The sequence below is a fragment of the Megascapheus bottae genome, chromosome 13 (genome assembly GCF_031878675.1).
Source record: "Megascapheus bottae isolate mThoBot1 chromosome 13, mThoBot2.hap1, whole genome shotgun sequence".
NCBI classification, from domain to species: domain Eukaryota; kingdom Metazoa; phylum Chordata; class Mammalia; order Rodentia; family Geomyidae; genus Megascapheus; species Megascapheus bottae.
This window is the reverse complement of record NC_143521.1, coordinates 60,104,670-60,124,420: the sequence shown is the minus strand read 5'-3', so window position 1 is coordinate 60,124,420 and position 19,751 is coordinate 60,104,670. Positions and strand designations below refer to the sequence as shown.

General features: G+C 51.4%; 1 protein-coding gene across 1 annotated transcript; it reads left to right on the top strand.

Moving 5' to 3' along the window:
- Positions 1-3,778: 3,778 nt before the first annotated feature.
- On the top strand, positions 3,779-15,488 carry Slc49a3 (solute carrier family 49 member 3). Its single transcript, XM_090343175.1, has 12 exons — positions 3,779-3,851; positions 4,064-4,166; positions 9,932-10,055; positions 11,487-11,645; positions 11,888-12,101; positions 12,274-12,350; positions 12,822-12,959; positions 13,044-13,160; positions 13,578-13,730; positions 13,972-14,129; positions 14,401-14,510; positions 15,220-15,488. Exons 1-12 carry the CDS (start codon positions 3,779-3,781, stop codon positions 15,486-15,488), a joined length of 1,695 nt encoding a protein of 564 aa, XP_090199301.1.
- Positions 15,489-19,751: the final 4,263 nt, after the last annotated feature.

Below are 19,751 nucleotides of genomic sequence, written 5' to 3'. Positions count from 1 at the left end.
CTGGGCTTCAGCTCAGGGCATGAGCACTGTCCTTGGACTTTCTCAAAGTCAGAGCTCTACCACTTGAGCCACAGCATCACTTCTGGCTTTTTTCTATGTATGTGGGACTGAGGAATCGAACCTGGGTCTTTGTACATGCTAGGCAAGCACTCTACCACTAGGCCAAACTCCGGGTCCCCTGTCTCTTATCTTATACAACTAAATTAGATGCCTGGGTCATACTTCATCCCCATGCTTTTGTTCCATTCAGCACATGGGGGCAATTCCCCCACACAGTTAGACACTCAGCTCAAGTGGAGTCCTGTTGGGGACCAGACTGTACAAGCCACATGCACGATCCCAGCCCACAGGGAAAGATGGCTTTGACAGCCTAGGACACAGGGGACAAAAGCTGAGAAGCCCTACCACTGGACACTGCCACTAGAAAGAAAGATGACCCCTCCCTCCCTGGATGAGCATGGCAAACAGTCGAGAGCAGAGACTGTGATTCTCTCTGGAAGGAAGATGAGTTATGGGCAGCCCTAAGAAAAGACTTCCCTAACTGCAGGGCTTTTCTGAAGCATACCTTACTGCATATGTAGGGTGCATCTGCACTGCCCTGAGCAGACAGGCTGTAGATCTGGCACTAGTACTGCTTCTCCTTTGTGAATACATGTTTTATCTCTACCCAGGGCTCTTATGCTCTCTGTTATAAGTGTGAAACTATGGCAGGATAGCTGCTTGTGAGCAGAGCAAATTCCCAGGCCCTTCCAGTTCTTGGTTTCATATTTATACTACAAACATGCATAAAGAATTATGTGTATTACTTTATCCTAATAGTTACAAAACTTAAATGTCCAGCTGGGTGCCAGTGCCACATGCATATAATTCTAGCCTCTTAGGAGGCTGAGCTCTAAGGACCCTCTTTCAAAACCAGCCCAGTAGGAAAGTGTGTGAGAGGGTTTTTGGTTTTTGGTTTTTTGTCAATCATAGGACTTGAACTCTGGGCCTAGGCACTGTCCCTGAGCATTTCAGCTCAAGGCTACCACCCTACCCCTCGAGCCACAATGCCACTTCCAGTTTTCTGGTAATAAAATGGAGATAAGAGTCTCACGGACTTTTAGTGACCAGACTGGCTTGGAGCCACAATCCTCAGATTTCAGCCTCCTGAGTAGCTAGGATTACCGGTGTGAGCCACTGTACCCAGTTTTGTGAGAATTTTATCTCCAATTTAGCACCAAAATGCTGGAAGTGGAGCTGTGGCTCAAGTGATAGAGAGCTGGCCTTGAGCAAAAAAGAACAGGGATATAGTGCCCAGGCCCTGAATTCAAATCCCAGGATTGGTACCAAAACAAAAAATAGGTGTCCATTTAATTGAAAATAACCACCAAAAACTCCACAGGGAATTGTCTTATATCACATATACAAAAACATTAAATATCCATCTTCTACCACATACCAAAACCTATATAACTAACATAACACATGAATATACTCAACATCAGTCATTACTCTTCCATGTGACGCATAGATGAACATCAGACTCTACACAGAACATTAGATATACAGCTGCAGGGGCTAAGGTGCAGCTCAGCTCAGTGGCAGAGCACTGGCCTCCCATGCTAGAGACTGTAGATTTAATCCAGAGCACTGAACACATGCATGCACACCCCCCACACACACACACATACACTGGAGACTGTAGATTTAATCCAGAGCACTGAAAACATGCATGCACACCCCCCCACACACGTACACTGGAGACTGTAGATTTAATCCAGAGCACTGAAAACATGCATGCACACACCCCACACGTACACTGGAGACTGTAGATTTACTCCAGAGCACTGAAAGCATGCATGCACACACCCCACACGTACACTGGAGACTGTAGATTTACTCCAGAGCACTGAAAGCATGCATGCACACCCCCACACGTACACTGGGGACTGTAGATTTAATCCAGAGCACTGAAAACATGCATGCACACCCCACACGTACACTGGACACTGTAGATTTAATCCAGAGCACTGAAAACATGCATGCACACCCCCCCACCCCCACACACAGGTACACTGGAGACTGTAGATTTAATCCAGAGCACTGAAAACATGCATGCACACCCCCCACACACACATACACTGGAGACTGTAGATTTAATCCAGAGCACTGAAAACATGCATGCACACCCCCCCACACGTACACTGGAGACTGTAGATTTAATCCAGAGCACTGAAAACATGCATGCACACCCCTCCCCCACACACATACACTGGAGACTGTAGATTTAATCCAGAGCACTGAAAACATGCATGCACACCCCCCCCCACACACACACGTACACTGGAGACTGTAGATTTAATCCAGAGCACTGAAAACATGCATGCACACCCCCCCACACACACACAGGTACACTGGACACTGTAGATTTAATCCAGAGCACTGAAAACATGCATGCACACCTCACACACACACACACACACACGTACACTGAAGACTGTAGATTTAATCCAGAGCACTGAAAACATGTATGCACACCCCACACGTACACTGGAGACTGTAGATTTAATCCAGAGCACTGAAAACATGCATGCACACCCCCCCCCCACACACGTACACTGGAGACTGTAGATTTAATCCAGAGCACTGAAAACATGCATGCACACCCCCCCACACACACACAGGTACACTGGACACTGTAGATTTAATCCAGAGCACTGAAAACATGCATGCACACCTCACACACACACACACACACACACACGTACACTGAAGACTGTAGATTTAATCCAGAGCACTGAAAACATGCATGCACACCCCCCACTCCCACACGTACACTGGAGACTGTAGATTTAATCCAGAGCACTGAAAACATGCATGCACACCCCCCCCACACACACGTACACTGGAGACTGTAGATTTAATCCAGAGCACTGAAAATATGCATGCACACCCCCTCCACACACACATGTACACTGGAGACTGTAGATTTAATCCAGAGCACTGAAAACATGCATGCACACCCCCCCACACACACGTACACTGGAGACTGTAGATTTAATCCAGAGCACTGAAAACATGCATGCACACACCCCCACGCACACACACGTATTCTGGAGACTGTAGATTTAATCCAGAGCACTGAAAACATGCATGCACACCCCCCCACACACACGTACACTGGACACTGTAGATTTAATCCAGAGCACTGAAAACATGCATGCACACCCCCACACACACACGTACACTGGAGACTGTAGATTTAATCCAGAGCACTGAAAACATGCATGCACACCCCACACGTACACTGGAGACTGTAGATTTAATCCAGAGCACTGAAAGCATGCATGCACACCCCCCACACACACACATACGTACACTGGAGACTGTAGATTTAATCCAGAGCACTGAAAACATGCATGTACATCCCCACATACACATGTACACGCATTCAATGCTAGCATGCACCATACACAGGCAGGAAGTTGTCCACTTCATACTATACACACACGCCTATGAGAAGACCAAGTCCTTTCACGCCTTTAAGAGCTTGGTGACTGGTGACTCTAAAAACTGAGATCTAGATGACCATGGTTTAGATCAGCTCAGGCAGAGAAGTTCCCTAGATTCTAAAATAAAAACCAAAAGCAGGGCTGGAGATGTGGCTCAAGTGGTAGAGCACTATCTGTGTCCAAGCAGTGCAAGTCCTGGTACCAGGAAAAAAAAAAAAAAGAATGGTCTGAGTGCAGGACTGACAGTAGGACTGACAGTAGGACTGACTGACAGTAGGGCTGACAGGATGCTGCAGTCCCAGTGGGCTGCAGGGGACGGCAAGCTGGGCCACAAGCACTTGACGCCAGGAAGGAAAGGAGGTGGGGTACCATGGGTGTCTATCTACTTCCATGGGCTCAGCTGGAGCCCAGGCCCTCCTTTAGTAAGCAATTAAAGAGGCTGACATTTCACCAAAGGTTTGTAAACGGTTTTGCAGTTGAATCTCCTCCGAATCCATGAGGATGAAATCACATCATCATTTCTTAGGCAGGCTGAGCATCTGGATCCTGACATGCTGGTTTGGGCTCTGCAGTGTGGGTGGATGAGGAGCAGGTGAGTCACCAGGCAGATATTCTGGGGAGGCAGGCTCTGCAGCTGGAGCCAGACGGGGTCCGGAGCCTCCGCACAGCTGCTGGGTGAGGACTTGCCTGCGGGTCCTTGGCAGTGAAGTGGCTCTTCTTTCCACCACCTCTGTGTCCTCAGGACCTCTATAGGGCCCTTTAGGTATTTGGGATGGATAGACAGGCTCTTGTCCTCACATTCTGGACATTCTGTGGGAGGAACAGATTAAAAACCAAATAATAGGGCTGAGAAACTGGCTCAGTGGCAGAGTGCTTGCCTAGCACACATGAAGCCATGGGTTTGATTCCTCAGTACTACATAAACACAAAAAAAGCCAGAAGTGGCACTGAGGCTCAAGTGGTAGAGTGCTAGCCTTGAGCAAAAAGAAGCTCAGGGACAGTGCCCAGGCCCTGAGTTCAAGTCCCAGGACTGACAAAAATAAACAAATAAATAATTAAAATTAACAAATGAACAATAAGCTCTTTATCATAAAAGGTATTAGCACAGAAAAAGAAACTTCTCTGTTGTGGCAAAGCAACTCTCAATTGCTTGATTTTGAAAAGAATACTGTTTAGGAAAGACGTTAACCTAAGAAAGCCCACTTAATATTAGTTTGGAATGCTGGTGGAAGTCTGACAAAGAGCTGGGTGCCAGGTCCTTGCACCAGTAATCCTAGCTACTGAGAAGCTGAGATTGCAAGGTTGATGGGTCAAGGCCGACCTGGGCAAAAAAATTCACACAAAGGGCTGAGAGTTTGGCCTAGTGGTAAAGTGCTTGCCTAGCATGCACGAAGACCAGGTTTGATTCCTTGGTTACCGCATACATAGAAAAAGCCGGAAGTGGTGCTGTGGCTCAAGTGGTAGAGCTCTAGCCTCGAGAAAGCCCAAGGACAGTGCCCAGGCCCTCAGCTCAAGCCAGGACGGGGGGAGGGGGGAATAAATTCACATGATTCACATGACTCCTCTCAACCAATAGCTGGGCAGGGTGGCTATGTGGAGGTCTGGGATAGGAAGAAATGTTCTAGTGCAGACAAAAATCTACCTCAGCAGAAGAAGCTGGGCACAATAGAGAGTGCTGAGATCTGAGGATCTCTGTTCCAAGCCTGCTGAGGCAGGAAACTCTGTCAGACTCTAATCTCCAGGTAACTGTCAAAAAAACCTCTAGTGGATCTCTATTTAAGCCCTAGCCTTGAGCAAAAAAGCTCAGGGACAGTGACCAGGCCCTGAATCAAGTCCTATGACTGGTACCAAGAAGACAAAGACCAAGTCAAAGATGAAGAAGAAGAGGAGGAGGAAGAGGAGGAAGAAGAAACAGAAGTGTGAAATGAGAGGCTATGCATACATTGGTATAAAAAGTGAGACTCCATCTCAGAATAAGCAGTGGGGGGGAATGGGGGCTGGATGTGGCTTTAGCAGTAGACCACCTGCCTAGTGTGAGGCCTAGAGTTCAATCAAACCCAAGCAGGCACCTCCCACCCCCAAAACAACATCAACAAACCTGAACCGCAGATTTAGCCATAGTGAGAGCTGGATGCTAAGCCCATTAGAGTGATTCCCAAGAAGACATGAGGACATGGCTGTCCCAAAAGTGTGTGCCATCACCTGCCAAGAGCCAGGTTCACAGATGCTGGGATGAAGACAGTGATACCCTGGAAGCCAGAGTAGGAAAGTCAGTGTTTCCAAGTGAACGGAGAGCTGTTTCTCGTGATGGGACATCTCAGGATTACGCTTCCTGTGTCCAGATGATGTGGACTCACTAGCCGTTGTAGGAGGCAGCACAGGGAGAGCTTCTGTTCCCCTTCCAAGTTCCCCTCGGGGAGCCTCTCACGGGACATAGAGGCACAGGGCAGCCACCTATGGTGTCGATGCTGCCTCTGTCTCCCATAGATTCTCCAGTTCCGTTTCTGATCCTAGTGCCTGGATTTAGCTTCCCAAGTGGCATCTGATGTGTACCACCGAGGCGATAATGCTGCAGATACCCGCCTCAGGCTCCTTTGCAGCCCACTCCGCCACCCTGCCCCGCACCCAGGCCCTGCAGTCCCGGTTGGCAACCGCCACTCTGCTCTTCAGTTTTGTTCTTCTTTTTTGTCTTTGGTCAGTCATGGCATTTGAACTCTGAGCCTGGGTGCTGTCCCTGAGCTCTTCAGCTTGAGGCTATCGCCCTACCCTTTGAGCCTCAGCCCCACTTCCTATTTTTCTTATGGTTAATGGGAGGTAAGAGTCTCACGCTCTTTAGTGCCCGGGCTGGCTTTGGACCAAGATCCTCAGATCTCAGCCTCCTGAGTAGCTAGGACGACAGGCATGAGCCACCGTGCCTGGCTTCCCCTTCTCTTTTTGTCTGTACTGGGAATTAAATTCAGAGCCTTACAGGTAGACAAACGTTTGACCACTTCATCTACATTCCAAGTCCGTACTCCCTCTCTCCCTCCCTCCCTTTTCTTTTGTTTTTAGGTAGCACTTTTGCCTAGGCCATTATTGGGCCATGATCCTATCTCTGCCTCCCAAATAGCTCAATTATGGACACTTGCTAACATGCTTGCTCTTCATAAGCAATCATTTTCTTCAGAACTGCATTTACTACAAGTAATAGTACATCAAATGAAGGCCACCTGAGAACCCTCACTAGGCCCTTCTTTCTATGGTTCCCTCCACCTCAGCAGTGCTCCACTGAGGACCAAGCTTCCAGCCATGAAGGACTCAGTCAACCATATCTGAACCCTAGCAATGTAGCTCTGAGGCCTGGCTGTTTTTTGTTTTTGTTTTTTGTCTCACTCTGCCAAATTACTTGCAGATGCATCTAGGCTGTTGCTAGTGTTGCTACATTCCTACTGAGTAATATTCCATTGTGCAATGGACTGTTTGCTTCACTATACATTGACTAAAGGACATCTGGATATTTCTTTTTTTCTTTTTTCCTTTTGCCAGTCCTGAGGCTTGAGCTCAGCGCCTGAGCACCGTCCTTGAGCTTTCTCAAGGCTAGTGCTCTGCCACCTGAGCCACAGCACCAATTCCAGCTTTTTCTACCTATGTGGTACAGAGGAATTAAGCCTGGATCTTTGTGCATGCTAGATAAGCACTCTTACCAATAAAGAATAAAGGCCAAACTCCCAACCGTATCTGGGTATTTCTAATGTGTGTGTGTGTGTGTGTGTGTGTGTACACGCTCATGCATGTGTCTGTCTGTCTGTCCATCTGAGCTGGGTCTGGGCACTGTCCCTGAGATTTTGTTTGGTCAAAGCTACCACTTTAGCCAAAGTGCCACTTCTGGCTTTTTGGTGGTTATTCGGAAATAAGATTCTCATGGTCTTTCTTACCTCGACGGACTGAATCCTGATCCTCAGATCTCAGTTTCCTCAGTTATTAGGCTAAAAGGCAGGAGCCACTGGTATCCAGCAATTTCTGGACTTTTACTATCGTGTATAAAGCTGTGACATGCACTTGTGTGGATATGTTTTTATTCCTCAGGAATAAATTCCCAGTAATGCAGTTGCTGGGTTATATGATACTTTTATAAGGAATTGCTGACTGGTTTTTCATTGCCTCGATGGCACTTGATATTGCTTTTTTATTTTGGTCATTCCCCAAAAGTGTGTGATAATATCACATTGTGGCTTCAATTAGCATTTTCCTAGTTGCTAATGAACTTTATAATTCATCTCTATTTGCAATCTGCTTACCTTTTTGAAATTTCTTAGTTTTTTAAAATCTATTTTTAATTTTATTATTATTAGAGAATATTTTTAATTTTTTTAAACTGTTGAGTTTTAAGTCCTAGTGACCAGTCCTTTGTTGAATATGTGGTTTGAAAATGTTTCCCCCCAGTGTATGCATACAAAAACCTGTTGATAAGAGTTGCCTTAAACGGGGGCTGGGGGTTTGGCCTAGTAGTAGAGTTCTTGCCTAGCATGCACAAAGACCTGGTTTCGATTCCTTGGTACCACATACATAGAAAAGCCAGAAGTGGTGCTGTGGCCCAAGTGGTAGAGTTTTAGCCCTGAGACAGTCCAAGGACAACACTCAGGCCCTGAGCTCAAGTCCCAGGACTGGCAAAAATATAATAAAATAAAGAGTTGAATTAAATCTATACAGTAGATACATTTAGGGAGAACTGACATCTGTATTATTTTCCAGTCCAAAGCATGGTATGTCTTTCCATAGATCTTTACTGATTTTTTTTTCATTAGTGTTATATTTTTTTAGTATAAAAGTGCTATAAACTTGTTTTGTGCCAGAAACCAGTGGCTCACACAGGCAACCTGAGCTTTTCAGGAAGCTGAAATCTGAAGATCATGGTTCAAGGTCAGCCAGAGCAGAAAAGACCAAGAAACTCTTATCTCCAATTAACCACTGAAAAGTCAAAAGTAAAACTATGGCTCAAGTGGTAAAGTTAGCTAGCTTTGAGCAGAACAGCTCAGAGACAGTGCCAATCCCCAGGACCAGCACCCCTCCCCTCCTCAAAAAATCTGTTTTGTTACGCGTATGTCTATTGTAGTATTTAGTTTTCTTAGAAAGTTGTGGTAAATGTATGATATGTTTATCTTTGGCTTCCACATGTTCCATGTTAGTGCAGGTTATAGAAATTCAGTTGATTGCTTTGCACTAATTTTTCATCCTGCAACTCTGCTGAACTCATCTGCTCAGCCCCAGAGCCCAAGAGAATGGCAGCACACCAGAGATATGCCCACGCAGGAAGCAACCACTGAGACTGGCCCTACCAGCTCAGACACCGCCCAGGCTCACAGCTGTGAGGACAGAGTCCCACCTGAGCCAGTTCCCTCCACTGTGGAGCCCCGAGTTACCCTTCCCCTGTCTGCCAGGCAAGGCCCCAGCCTAAAGGCAGCTTGAGGGGGTGAAGAAGACTACAAGAACCGGGTCTTGAGGGTAGGGCTATGAACGGCAGGGTGGGAGGGTACAGGGGGTGAGGAAGAAGAGGAAGACAGAGAAGGTGAGGGCAGAGATGAAGGAGAGACTCCATTTGGGATTTTGGAGAGCCGGTTCTGCCCATTTTGGCGAACACCTCTATGATTGGCAGGGCTTTATCCTACAATGGGCGACTATCTGACATGTTCACAGTCTCCCAAGAATGCACACACACACGATTATTTAGATGGGTTTTGTTGAAAAGAGACTTCCTCACCGGTGGGTTTTGATGAAAATAAAGATCAAGTTAGAGACTTCCTCACTGGCTCCTAGCCGAAACTCCACCTGAAACTACTGTGTTGTGGGCAGGGTGTTAGAGTGCATGTGCTTTTCCAGAGAGAGCCAAGGGCAAATGCAGTCAGTGTGACTCCAGTCCTCCAGCCTCTCCCCGACACAAACAGAACTCTGCCCAACCGTCCTGCCTCAGCTCCTCAGGTACAAGTGTGGGCCACAGCTCCTGGGGTGGGAAGGCTGAACAGATTAGGTCCTCTGTGAGGCCGTCCTCAGCTCCACCCTCCTCCAGTTCCTGCTTCCCTTGGGGAGGCAGAAGTCAAATGACAACTCTGGATTTGCATCTCAATACACCCAGGCTCCTCTTCTAGGCTGACCTTTGTCCTCTTCCTTTAGTTTCTTTTCACCTCAGGAATTTGGGAAATCTTTCAGGAAGCACAGATTTTGATGGGGTAGAGGGACCTCAGATCCTCTTTCCTAGGTACACAACTCCGTGGGCTTGTCCTTGCCAGTTCCTGTGGAGGGGCCTTCTTTTGTGGTGGCGACTTCACCCTGGCCTTTAATCTGGAAAACCCAGAAGTGTCTGGGCAGGGCTGGCCCTTCCCACTCCATGCACCACCCCACTCTCCACCCCCTGGGTGGAGACTGAGTGCGGCTTCAGTGCTGCCCAGCCCTACCTGGCTCTTCAGGCTCCTGGCTACACTCCAGGCCCAGACAGTGACCATGGAAGACCCCCCACAGGGCCTCCGGGCCTACCCTCGCCGCTGGGTCTTCCTGCTGGTGATCAGCCTGCTGAGCTGCTCCAACGCCATGGTACGGATGGGCAGGTGGGCGGGCGGGCAAAGGCAGCGTCCTGTTCACTCTCCTAAAGCTACAGCGCTGCCCAAGATCTGTGTCCATCCACAACCTTGCTCTGAATGGGGAAGGGGGAAATAGCATCTGGGCCCTGCGGCTACTTTTGGTAGCTTGATATACAGGTCAGGGAGGTTCAGAGCTATGCGTGGACATGATGTCTAGGCAGGCGGATATGGGAGGATTTCAGCACTGCCAGGTGACACTGCATTTAAAATGCCTGCAGGCTGATTCTTGAGGCCTTTTCCCTGGTGAGACACAAATGGCACTTGTTGTGTGAACCTGAGCTCTGCCTGCTGTGTTGATTGTAGAAACCTCTCTGCCCACAGCTGCCTATGCTGCTTTCCAATGGCAGGCTCCCAGGTCCCCAGTGCCTGGGTAGTGGAGAATGCCACTAGCTTTGGGTGGGTTGTCTGGAGATACACCTAGACCTCTCCCTTGGCTTTGAGCTGCTTCTAGGGGTCTGAAAAGTTCCTGGGACATGTGGTCTTGTCCTATTATCCTTATGAAGCAAGCATAAATTGACTCTGACACCAAGAATTGTGATCCTTGGCTGGTTCCTGGCTGTGAGCCAGTGGGTACCATATTTTCCTGTCCATCATCCCTAGATCCTCCAGTTCCCTGCAGCCATAGAAGAGCTACTGAGAGGGCAGGCACAATAGAGTTTAGGGCAAAGCTAGGAGACAGCTCAGTGTTCTGCTTGGGGGTATTAGGCAGATGTCACACAACCCTGGTGACATGCGTGAGCCTAGGCAAGGCTGGGAGATGGCCAAAGGTGATCAGGTACAGTGGGTGAGCTGAAGGGTCATTCCGCCACCTGGGCTATCTTGCACATGTGAGACACATATACTCTGTCTGGTTCTGGGCACAGTTCTGGGAAGGATGGCAGTTTAGTGGCCACTGAGGAGTGTGTCTGTAAGCAGTCACCTCACCTGCCTGTCTTCTGGGCAAGATTTAGGTTGGAGGTAGGGAGGCCTGCATGAAGCCCTTTCCTGAGCCTGGGAGCTCAGTCCCTTGTACTGTCCTGAGGAAAAGGGAAGAAGACAAAGCCCTTGCGTAAATTTGCTGTCATGTGGGGTTTTATGACTAGTCAGCCTGGATCTTGCTGCTTACCACCAGCGGGCTGGCCTTCACATGTGCTTCCACAGGTTGCTACGCTGAGGCACAGGCTGTCTGGCCCTGCCCAGGTGCCATCCTCAGCAGGGCAGCATGGGTCAAGGGGATCTCCAGCAGGAGAGCACGGACTTCGTGTTAGGTAGCATCACTACAGTGTATAGGCGCCTGCCCACACTCCTGCTCCTCCCTGGGTTAATTACACGAGGCCACAAGCAACAAGGGCAGAGTTGGGTGGGCAGAGATGATAGCTCCTGGATGACTTCCTTGCATCCACAGCTGTGGCTCAGCTTTGCACCTGTGGCCGACACCATCGCCAAGCACTTCTCCCTGTCCATGGAACAGATCAACTGGCTGTCGCTGATCTACCTTGTGGTTTCCATCCCATTTGGCATAGCAGCCATCTGGGTCCTGGATTCTATGGGGCTCCGCTGGGCTGTGAGTTGGAGCTGACATCATGCCTGCTCTAGTGCCAGGGGCCCCTGCCTTTGGGTGTGAGAGCTGTGGGCACCTCCCTAGACAGGGTTACTAACGCCACCAGATGGGATGCCTCCACCTTCTAGCAGATCTGCCAGGGCAGAGGGTGGCTGAAGTTGGGCTGATTCTGTGGACAGGGGCTGGGCATTTGTGGGCATGGGGTGGAAAGACTGAGTGGGCTGTCAACCTTTAACCATCCACAGATCATCCTGGGTGCGTGGCTGAACTTGGCTGGAAGTGTACTGCGTGCTCTGCCTGGCCTAGCCAGTGGGATTCCCAACCCATTTGCCTTCCTCATGAGTGGTCAGAGCCTCTGTGCCTTGGCCCAGACTCTGGTCATCTTCTCTCCAGCCAAACTGGCTGCCTTGTGGTTCCCAGAGCACCAGCGAGCCACAGCCAACATGATTGGCACCATGTGTGAGTCCCAAAGTCAAGTCTCTCTGCCTGGTCTCAGCTCTGCCCCTTGGCTGGGCACAGGGCTTCTCTGCCCCTGAGCTTGAGCTTAAGCCAAGACATGAAAACCAAGAAGGCTGGCGTAAAGCCTATCGTGGCTGAACTAATGCAGTTCTTTGTCCATCTGTCAACCTAGCAAACCCCCTGGGCATCCTTATGGCCAATGTGCTGTCACCTGCCCTGGTCAAGAAGGCAGAGGACATCCCTGTGATGGTGAGGAGCTCCCGAGGGGCACAGATGTCCTATATTAGCTTGGGCCTAGATGTGGTGTGTGTGGTGTCTGTCCTTGTATGTGCTGTATGCTTAGGTATGGTATATGCACGTGAACATTTGTGTCCCCATTCCTATCAGTATGACCCTTCTGGATATGTCAGCCTGCTTCTTGTGTAAGTGTGAGGGGGCTATTGGGATGAGACTGGACCCTAAGGAGGTCAGGTTGCCATTTTCAAGGAGGAAGTTGTCTTTGGGTAGTATTCTGAAAGCTGGACTCCACATGCAGTCCTTTGGAGCAGGTAAGAGTGAAGCAGGCAGCTTACTACAGGCCCTGGGACTGCAAACTCTGGAGACTGAAGGTGAGTGGTAGCTGATGAGGGGGTAGCAGAGCCTGAACCCAGGGCAAGCTGGAGTGTGTGAGGATGCATACATCAATATGACTGCTTGGTGACCTCCATCCACTCTCCCCAGCTTGGTGTCTACATTGCGCCCGCTGCCCTTACCTGTCTGCTGGCCATTGCCTGCCTCTGGGAGAGTGTACCCCCCACCCCACCCTCTGCGGGGGCTGCCAACTCCACCTCAGAGGATTTCATCCAAGGGCTCAAGCTGGTAGGTGCGGCAGACACTGGGGGCTGGATGGGTGGTGTCAGAAGGGCACTGGTGTTCCTGGGCCAAGAATGCCTTCTCTTCCAGCTGGTCCAGAACAAGGCCTATGTTATCCTGGCTGTGTGCTTTGGAGGTGGCATCGGGGTCTTCTCTAGCTTCTCTGCCCTCCTGGAGCAAATCCTCTGTGCCAGTGGCTACTCCAGTGTGAGCACCCAGTCCTCTTCCTGGGGTTTCCTGCTGCACCCTCCATGTCCATCCCTGATGGCCCCTAGGTCAATATTCTCCTGGTGGTGGTAGCCATTGTGGCTGCACATACCTCCCTGCATCATGCCCTCAGTCTCCACGCTGGGGGTGGGTTAGATATGTATTTCTACATCTGCCCTGGGGAGCACAGACACCGAAGTCCTGCAGGCTGTCCGAGGGGATCTGGCCCTCCCCTGGAGTGGGTGCAGAGTGCGGGAACCCTGCCCTAGCAGGCAGCCAAGTCTTTCCCATCCTGCGCTTCTGGCCCTGCCCGAGTGATGGCACAGTCCTTGAGGAGCCTTAACGGCTTTTTCCCCATGAGAGTGTCTGGCTTCTCTTCCCCCCTCTTCCACAACCCCATCTCCTCTCTGCTTCTAGGAGTTTTCAGGCCTCTGTGGGGCCCTTTTCATCGTGTTCGGGATCCTGGGTGCCCTGGTTCTTGGACTGTATGTAGATCGGACCAAGTGTTTCACAGAGGCCACCAAGATAGGGCTCTGCCTCAGCTCCCTGACCTGTGTGGCCTTTGCCCTGGTGAGTGCCCGCTGGTGCTGACAATGAATAGGTGCTTTGGGCAGGGTGGTATGGACGGGATGGGACAGGGCAGTGTGGCCAGGCAGGCCCTTTAACTCCAGCTTGACCACTGCCTACTGAGCGACCTTGGGTAGGATGCAGCTTCCCTGCTCACACCTCACCAGCTAGTCCAGGAGCCCAGGGTGCAGTACACACCTCCTGGCTTCCGCTGTTCTTCACTCTGCCGCCTTGCTGCCTCCAGGTGGCCCAGCTGCAGGAACAACAGGTGGCCCTGGCTGCCATCTGCTCCCTGTTTGGGCTCTTCGGGTTCTCAGTGGCACCAGTGGCCATGGAGCTGGCTGTTGAGTGCTCGTTTCCTGTAGGAGAAGGAGCGGCTGCAGGCCTGGTCTTTGTCCTGGGGTGAGTGTCCATCCATCTGCCATAGGTGCTTACCCTGGGCCCAGAGGACCACCTCTTGTCCTGTCCAGGCTGGGAGGCCCACGTCCCTGTTCCCTGGCCTGCTTTGTCCAGTGCTAAGCGTGTGCTGAGTGTCTGCTGTGTTCAGGCTGAGGCCAGCTCGGGAGTCCACAGGGGCATGGGTGGCACAGATGTTGGCTCCCTCCTACGGTAGCATTCCGCTCCGGTCCGGTGGTTTCCAACGCTGCTCAGCTTGAGGGCCCTGTGTGTCCAGGCAGGCTGAGGGAACGCTCATCATGGTGCTGCTGACAGCACTTACCGTGCAGAGTGCCAAGCCGCCTGTCTCCACTTGCCGGCAGGGTGAGGACCCACTGGACTGGACGGGTGAGTGTCTACACCCAGGCCTTGGTGCCACAGAGCAGCAGCTAGGAGAGCCAGCCTAACCACAGACAGCCCTGGACCCTCCTCTCAAGAACACTAGCTCGTGCTGCCCTTTGTGGGCCTGGGGGGGTGGTGGTGGGATTGGGTGCCATGGTGCTGCGGGGTGGGGCAAGAGACATCTGAGCTCAGCTGGTGAGTGTTACCCCAAGTCCCTGATGTAACCTTAGCCCCGGTACCCCCATGTGAGCTTCTTACAATCCATGAAAAGAGAAAGGTAAATGGAGGGAGACAGAGACAGAGATCTGAGAGGGGAAAAGGAGACAGAGACAGACAGAGACATACTGAGATCACAGTGGGGGGTAGGGGAGGGTGACACAGAGGGAGACAGAGACAAAAATACAGAAACAGGGAAACACTGAGAAAGACAGGGCCAGAAAGACCAAGGCAAGAAGGGAGGGGTCATAGAGTCAGAGATGGGTGTGGGAAAAAATCAAATGCTGGTGTCGTCTACTTGTTACCCAGTTCCCTTACTGGCAATGCAAAGTCCCAATTCTTGGGGCTACCAGGAACTGGGCATTGGGCTGTTTCCAGGCCACTTTGTGGTCAGCTGAGTGAGAACTACCTGGGTTTCTGCTCACCCAGGTTCAGCTGTAGTCAAGGGGTTTCCAGTTGCTTGGCTGTTTGTGGGACAGGGCTGTGTTTGTGTCCCCAGTGTCCCTGCTGCTGCTGGCTGGTCTGTGCATCCTCTTCACTTGTGTCCTGGTCCTCTTCTTCCACACTCCATACCGACGCCAGCAGGCCGAGTCTGAAGGGCTCTCTCCACCCAGGACCAATACTTCAGAGCCCAGGATTACAAGTCCCACTCCAAAATCACCCATGGAGGCTCCTGGCTTGGCATCCCCGGCAGGGATCCTACAGGAAGCTCCTTCTCCTGTCCCTCCACCCCCAGAACTAGCAGAGACAGTGACGGGGGATATCTAGTGAAGGAGAAGCCGGCGTGGGTTACCCTTGCTGGGCCAGTCATGCTGACAGCTCTGTGGTATGGGCTCAGGAATAGGTAAGACTGTAGGTGTGAACCACCTGTGGACTCAGGTTCTTGGCTCAAGCCCGGGGCATAGCATGCTGGTCATTTGCCTCCCAGAGATGGTGTACTGCCGCGTGGACGCTAACTAGGCCGGCGGGGCCTTCTCCACTCTAGACCCTGTGGCTGCTGTGGGGAGGGGCAATGCAAGGGCAACCTGGGTGAGAAGGGGCATCCTGTCCTGAGGAATAGGGGCTGACAGGGAGCTGCACAAGTGAGGAGTCCTAGGAGCCAGAGCATGACCAGAAGGGGACAGACCCTGCTATGAGCCCCTCCTGGAACTTCTCCACATCTGCTCACCACAGAGGGACCCGAACTGAGTCCAGTTTTAAGAATGTGGAGGACACTGGGCAAAACTGGCCTGTGGAGGCAGCAGCAGGACACCAGCAAATGGAGGGACCCCTCCACCCCCTTCTCTCTAGCAGATACTTGCAGACAGGTTTGTGGGTACATATTTTTGAACTGGCCACAGCCCTAGGGATGGGAGAATCTTTCCTCCTTCTCTTCCCTATGGGTGAGCATGTAGCTCAGTGCCTTGTAGTCCAGGTTGCATGCAGCATCCATACAGGCAAACTCAAGCATCTGACTCACCTGAGAGCAAGCATGTTGTTGGGGGTAGGGGTGAAAGACTTGCCAGGCTCCGCTACCCAGAGCCTGCTGAAATATAGGAACTGAACTCCAGCTACCAGTGGTCATTTCTGAATGGGGCTGAGGAGGGGTCTGAAGCTTAGGGCCAGGGCCTGGCAGGGTGGGAGAGGAGCAGGCATGGCCCAGCTGGCTGCTCAGATAGGCTGGGCCTAGGCCTATTCTCTGCCTCTGTTCTTCCTTCACGATTACTGAGCTGGTCTGCAGCTCTCAAGCTTGGGGTTTTAGGCATCGTGGGAGAGGATAGTGTACAATATAAGGGAGAGGTAGGGATTCCAGAAAGTTGCAGGGGGTACCTATGCTGGGGTAGATCATAAAGTTGCAGGGGGTACCTATGCTGGGGTAGATCATAAAGTTGCAGGGCACCCATGCTGGGGTAGGTCATAAAGTTACAAGGCACCTATGCTGGGGTAGATCATAAAGTTGCAGGACACCCATGCTGGGGTAGATCATAAAGTTACAGGGTACCCATGCTGGGGTAGGTCATAAAGTTACAGGGCACCCATGCTGGGGTAGGTCATAAAGTTACAGGGCACCCATGCTGGGGTAGGTCATAAAGTTGCAGGGCACCCATGCTGGGGTAGGTCATAAAGTTACAGGGCACCCATGCTGGGGTAGGTCATAAAGTTGCAGGGCACCCATGCTGGGGCAGGTCATAAAGTTGCAGGGCACCCATGCTGGGGTAGGTCATAAAGTTGCAGGGCACCCATGCTGGGGCAGGTCATAAAGTTACAGGGCACCCATGCTGGGGTAGGTCATAAAGTTGCAGGGCACCCATGCTGGGGTAGGTCATAAAGTTGCAGGGCACCCATGCTGGGGTAGGTCATAAAGTTGCAGGGCACCCATGCGGGGGTAGGTCATAAAGTTGCAGGGCACCCATGCGGGGGCAGGTCATAAAGTTGCAGGGCACCCATGCGGGGGCAGGTCATAAAGTTGCAGGGCACCCATGCGGGGGCAGGTCATAAAGTTGCAGGGCACCCATGCTGGGGCAGGTCATAAAGTTGCAGGGCACCCATGCTGAGGTAGGTCATTCTGGCTGCTAAGTGCCTTCCAGACCTGACTTACTGTCCCCGTAGGGTTCAACCCCATACCAGGAGACCCTTCTGAGGTACTGGTGCTTCTGTCCCACTCACACCTTACTATGGTCTCTGGAGAGTTGGGCACCTCTCTCCAAGCTTGGCAGAGGGGGCGGGGCTGAACAAGTCTCACTTGCTGTCATCGTGTAGGCCTGGGACATCAGCAGGCATTTGAGTTACGGAAGGGAAGGAGCTGAACTAGGCTGACCTGAGAAAGGGTGATCAGTTCACAAGGGTAGCTCCTTGGTGGAGGTGGAGGGGTGGGGTCTGCTCTGACTGCACCTTGCCATGGCCTGGTGGTCACAGGGCCCACCTTGACTCACACTCACTCCCCTGGGGTCTTGCCTGGGGGGGAGGTCTCTGATGGAGTCAGAAGCAAGTACCCAGGATACCAGCATACTTACTCCCTTCTGTCAGTGCTCAGCAAGAAGTAACCTCTACAGAAGAGTCTAAAGGGTTTTTCTAGAAGGCACTTTAGACAGAACAGTGGTCAGAGGGATGATTACTGCCTGTGTCACGGGTCCCCCCATGGACAAGGTTATCCTAAGAACTGGGCTTTTATGGTTCCAGGAGAGTTACTCAAGGCCCTGCATTGGGAAGAGGCCAGGGGTATAGACTGTAGGATCCAGGAGCTACCAACCCTCTCAGACCCTTTGAGAACTGGCACTCACTATTGCCAATGAAGGTTGCCTTTGCCATCAGGGCAGAAATTTTCTCCTCTGTGTTGGCGCCTGTCCATGGAGAAGCCTTTAGGATCCCATCCTGCCCTTGGGGGCCAAGTGTTGCTCCCAGTGTGTTCTTTGCTTGGAAAGCCTTTCCGCTCCTGCCACCTTGGAGATAACTATTCAGAGGGCAGCCTGGGTCTGCAGTTAAGGACCAGGGCTCTGTAGCCAGAGAGGCCACCAACAGCCCTAGAAGTGAGTAAGGGACCTCAGGTGGCTTCAGGTGGCTTCGAGGTATCTGACAAGCTTCCCTAGTGATAGGTAAGTATGGATTTTTACTACTAGAATGTAACTAGCATGCAGGCATCTGTCTGTACTCCTGTGGGCTGTCCAGGACTGCCATGTTGAAGAGTCAGGGACTCACCAGCCAGCCTCTCTCCAAATAGGGTCAGGAACATGGTGATGTTGATAGGTCCTGAGGCCTCCTTCAGCATGGCATGTGGCTCACTGTCCTTTGACGTTGACTTTGCCTGTTGCAGACATGGAGGGTAGGGGTTCACTGGAGGGCTGTATCCCCAACCCTACTGTCCTTATTGATGGTGGCAGGTGACTCTTGCCAGGGAACTTCCCATCTGTCATTCTCCAGGGGTGATCCCAGAACAGTGCTCACCATGTGCAGACAAAGAGGGAAGAAGGGGAGGGGAATTCTCAGCCCAGCTGACTCCAAACCAGAGCCAGGGACATTAGCTGCTGTGAGGACCAGAGGAGGAAAAGAACTTGGGCCATTGTGAAGGACTTGTTATGTATCCTCAGGTGTAAGAAGGCTAGAGAAAGACCAAGTCACTGGAGATCCCTCGTCCCAGGGAGAAACCACATTGCTTTCTCTGATTCCTAGAAGTCCCTTGTCCTCCTCACCGGGCTGAAAACAATGTGTCCCCTGGTGTGGAATTGAGGCAAGGATGGGCATGGTAGCCTTCAGAGGCAGCAGCCCCTCTGCAGTTCCTGTCCCAAACCCATTCCAGACTTCCTGTCCACCCAGAATGCTGGGATGTCTGGGGCCATGCTTCCCTTCCATCGTACCTACCCAATGAGGTACACATGTCTTTCAGGTCCTCCTTGTCAATGAGGCCATCTCCATTCTGAACCATACGTGTGAATGCCTAGGGATCAAGGCCAGCCTGCTGCTCCTGGCTTTACCCTGCCTCGGGCCCCTCCCTTATGACCCACTCCTCAGCCCCACAAAAGGGAGAGCCACGCAAAGGCCCCCATGGATCCTCTAGACCAGCTTGGCAAAGTGTCCCTGTGAAAGCAGGTCGTCTCACACCTCCTTGAACTCCTGGATCTGGTTATGCTTGAAGTAGTAGACGTTGGAGAGTGCCCGTGGGCACGCAGGGCTCCATCTTCCTGCTGATCTTCCTCCTGGCCTGAGTTGGGAGCAGAGTAGTTGAGGTCTCTGGGAAGTTGGGAGAACCCTCATGGATACCCCATGATTTGGAAGGTAAGAAGAAAAGGAGCTATGGCACTTGGGGTGAGGGAGCCATAACAGCCCCTAGTCCCAATGGCTGGACTTTGGGGGAATGACAGAGCTCCTGGAGGCCCTGGAGTGTGGAGCTTACAACCACCTTTTGGTGTTCAGCCATGGACAGACTCAAAGAAAAGGGGACCTCAGGGATCTGGTTTCCTGAACCTGAGTGAGGTTTGCTTCATCCTATCCAGACTCTCATCATTAGCACAACACCGGGATATACAAGTATATCACACCTGCATGTTTATATGAGCA

Coding starts and splice junctions, on each gene's coding strand:
- Slc49a3 (XM_090343175.1), top strand. CDS start 3,779: ATGCTGCAGTCCCAGTGGGCTGCAGGGGACGGCAAGCTGGGCCACAAG. Junction 4,167..9,931: donor AGCCTCCGCACAGCTGCTGG/GTGAGGACTTGC, acceptor CTGGCTCTTCAG/GCTCCTGGCTACACTCCAGG. Junction 12,960..13,043: donor TCATCCAAGGGCTCAAGCTG/GTAGGTGCGGCA, acceptor CTTCTCTTCCAG/CTGGTCCAGAACAAGGCCTA.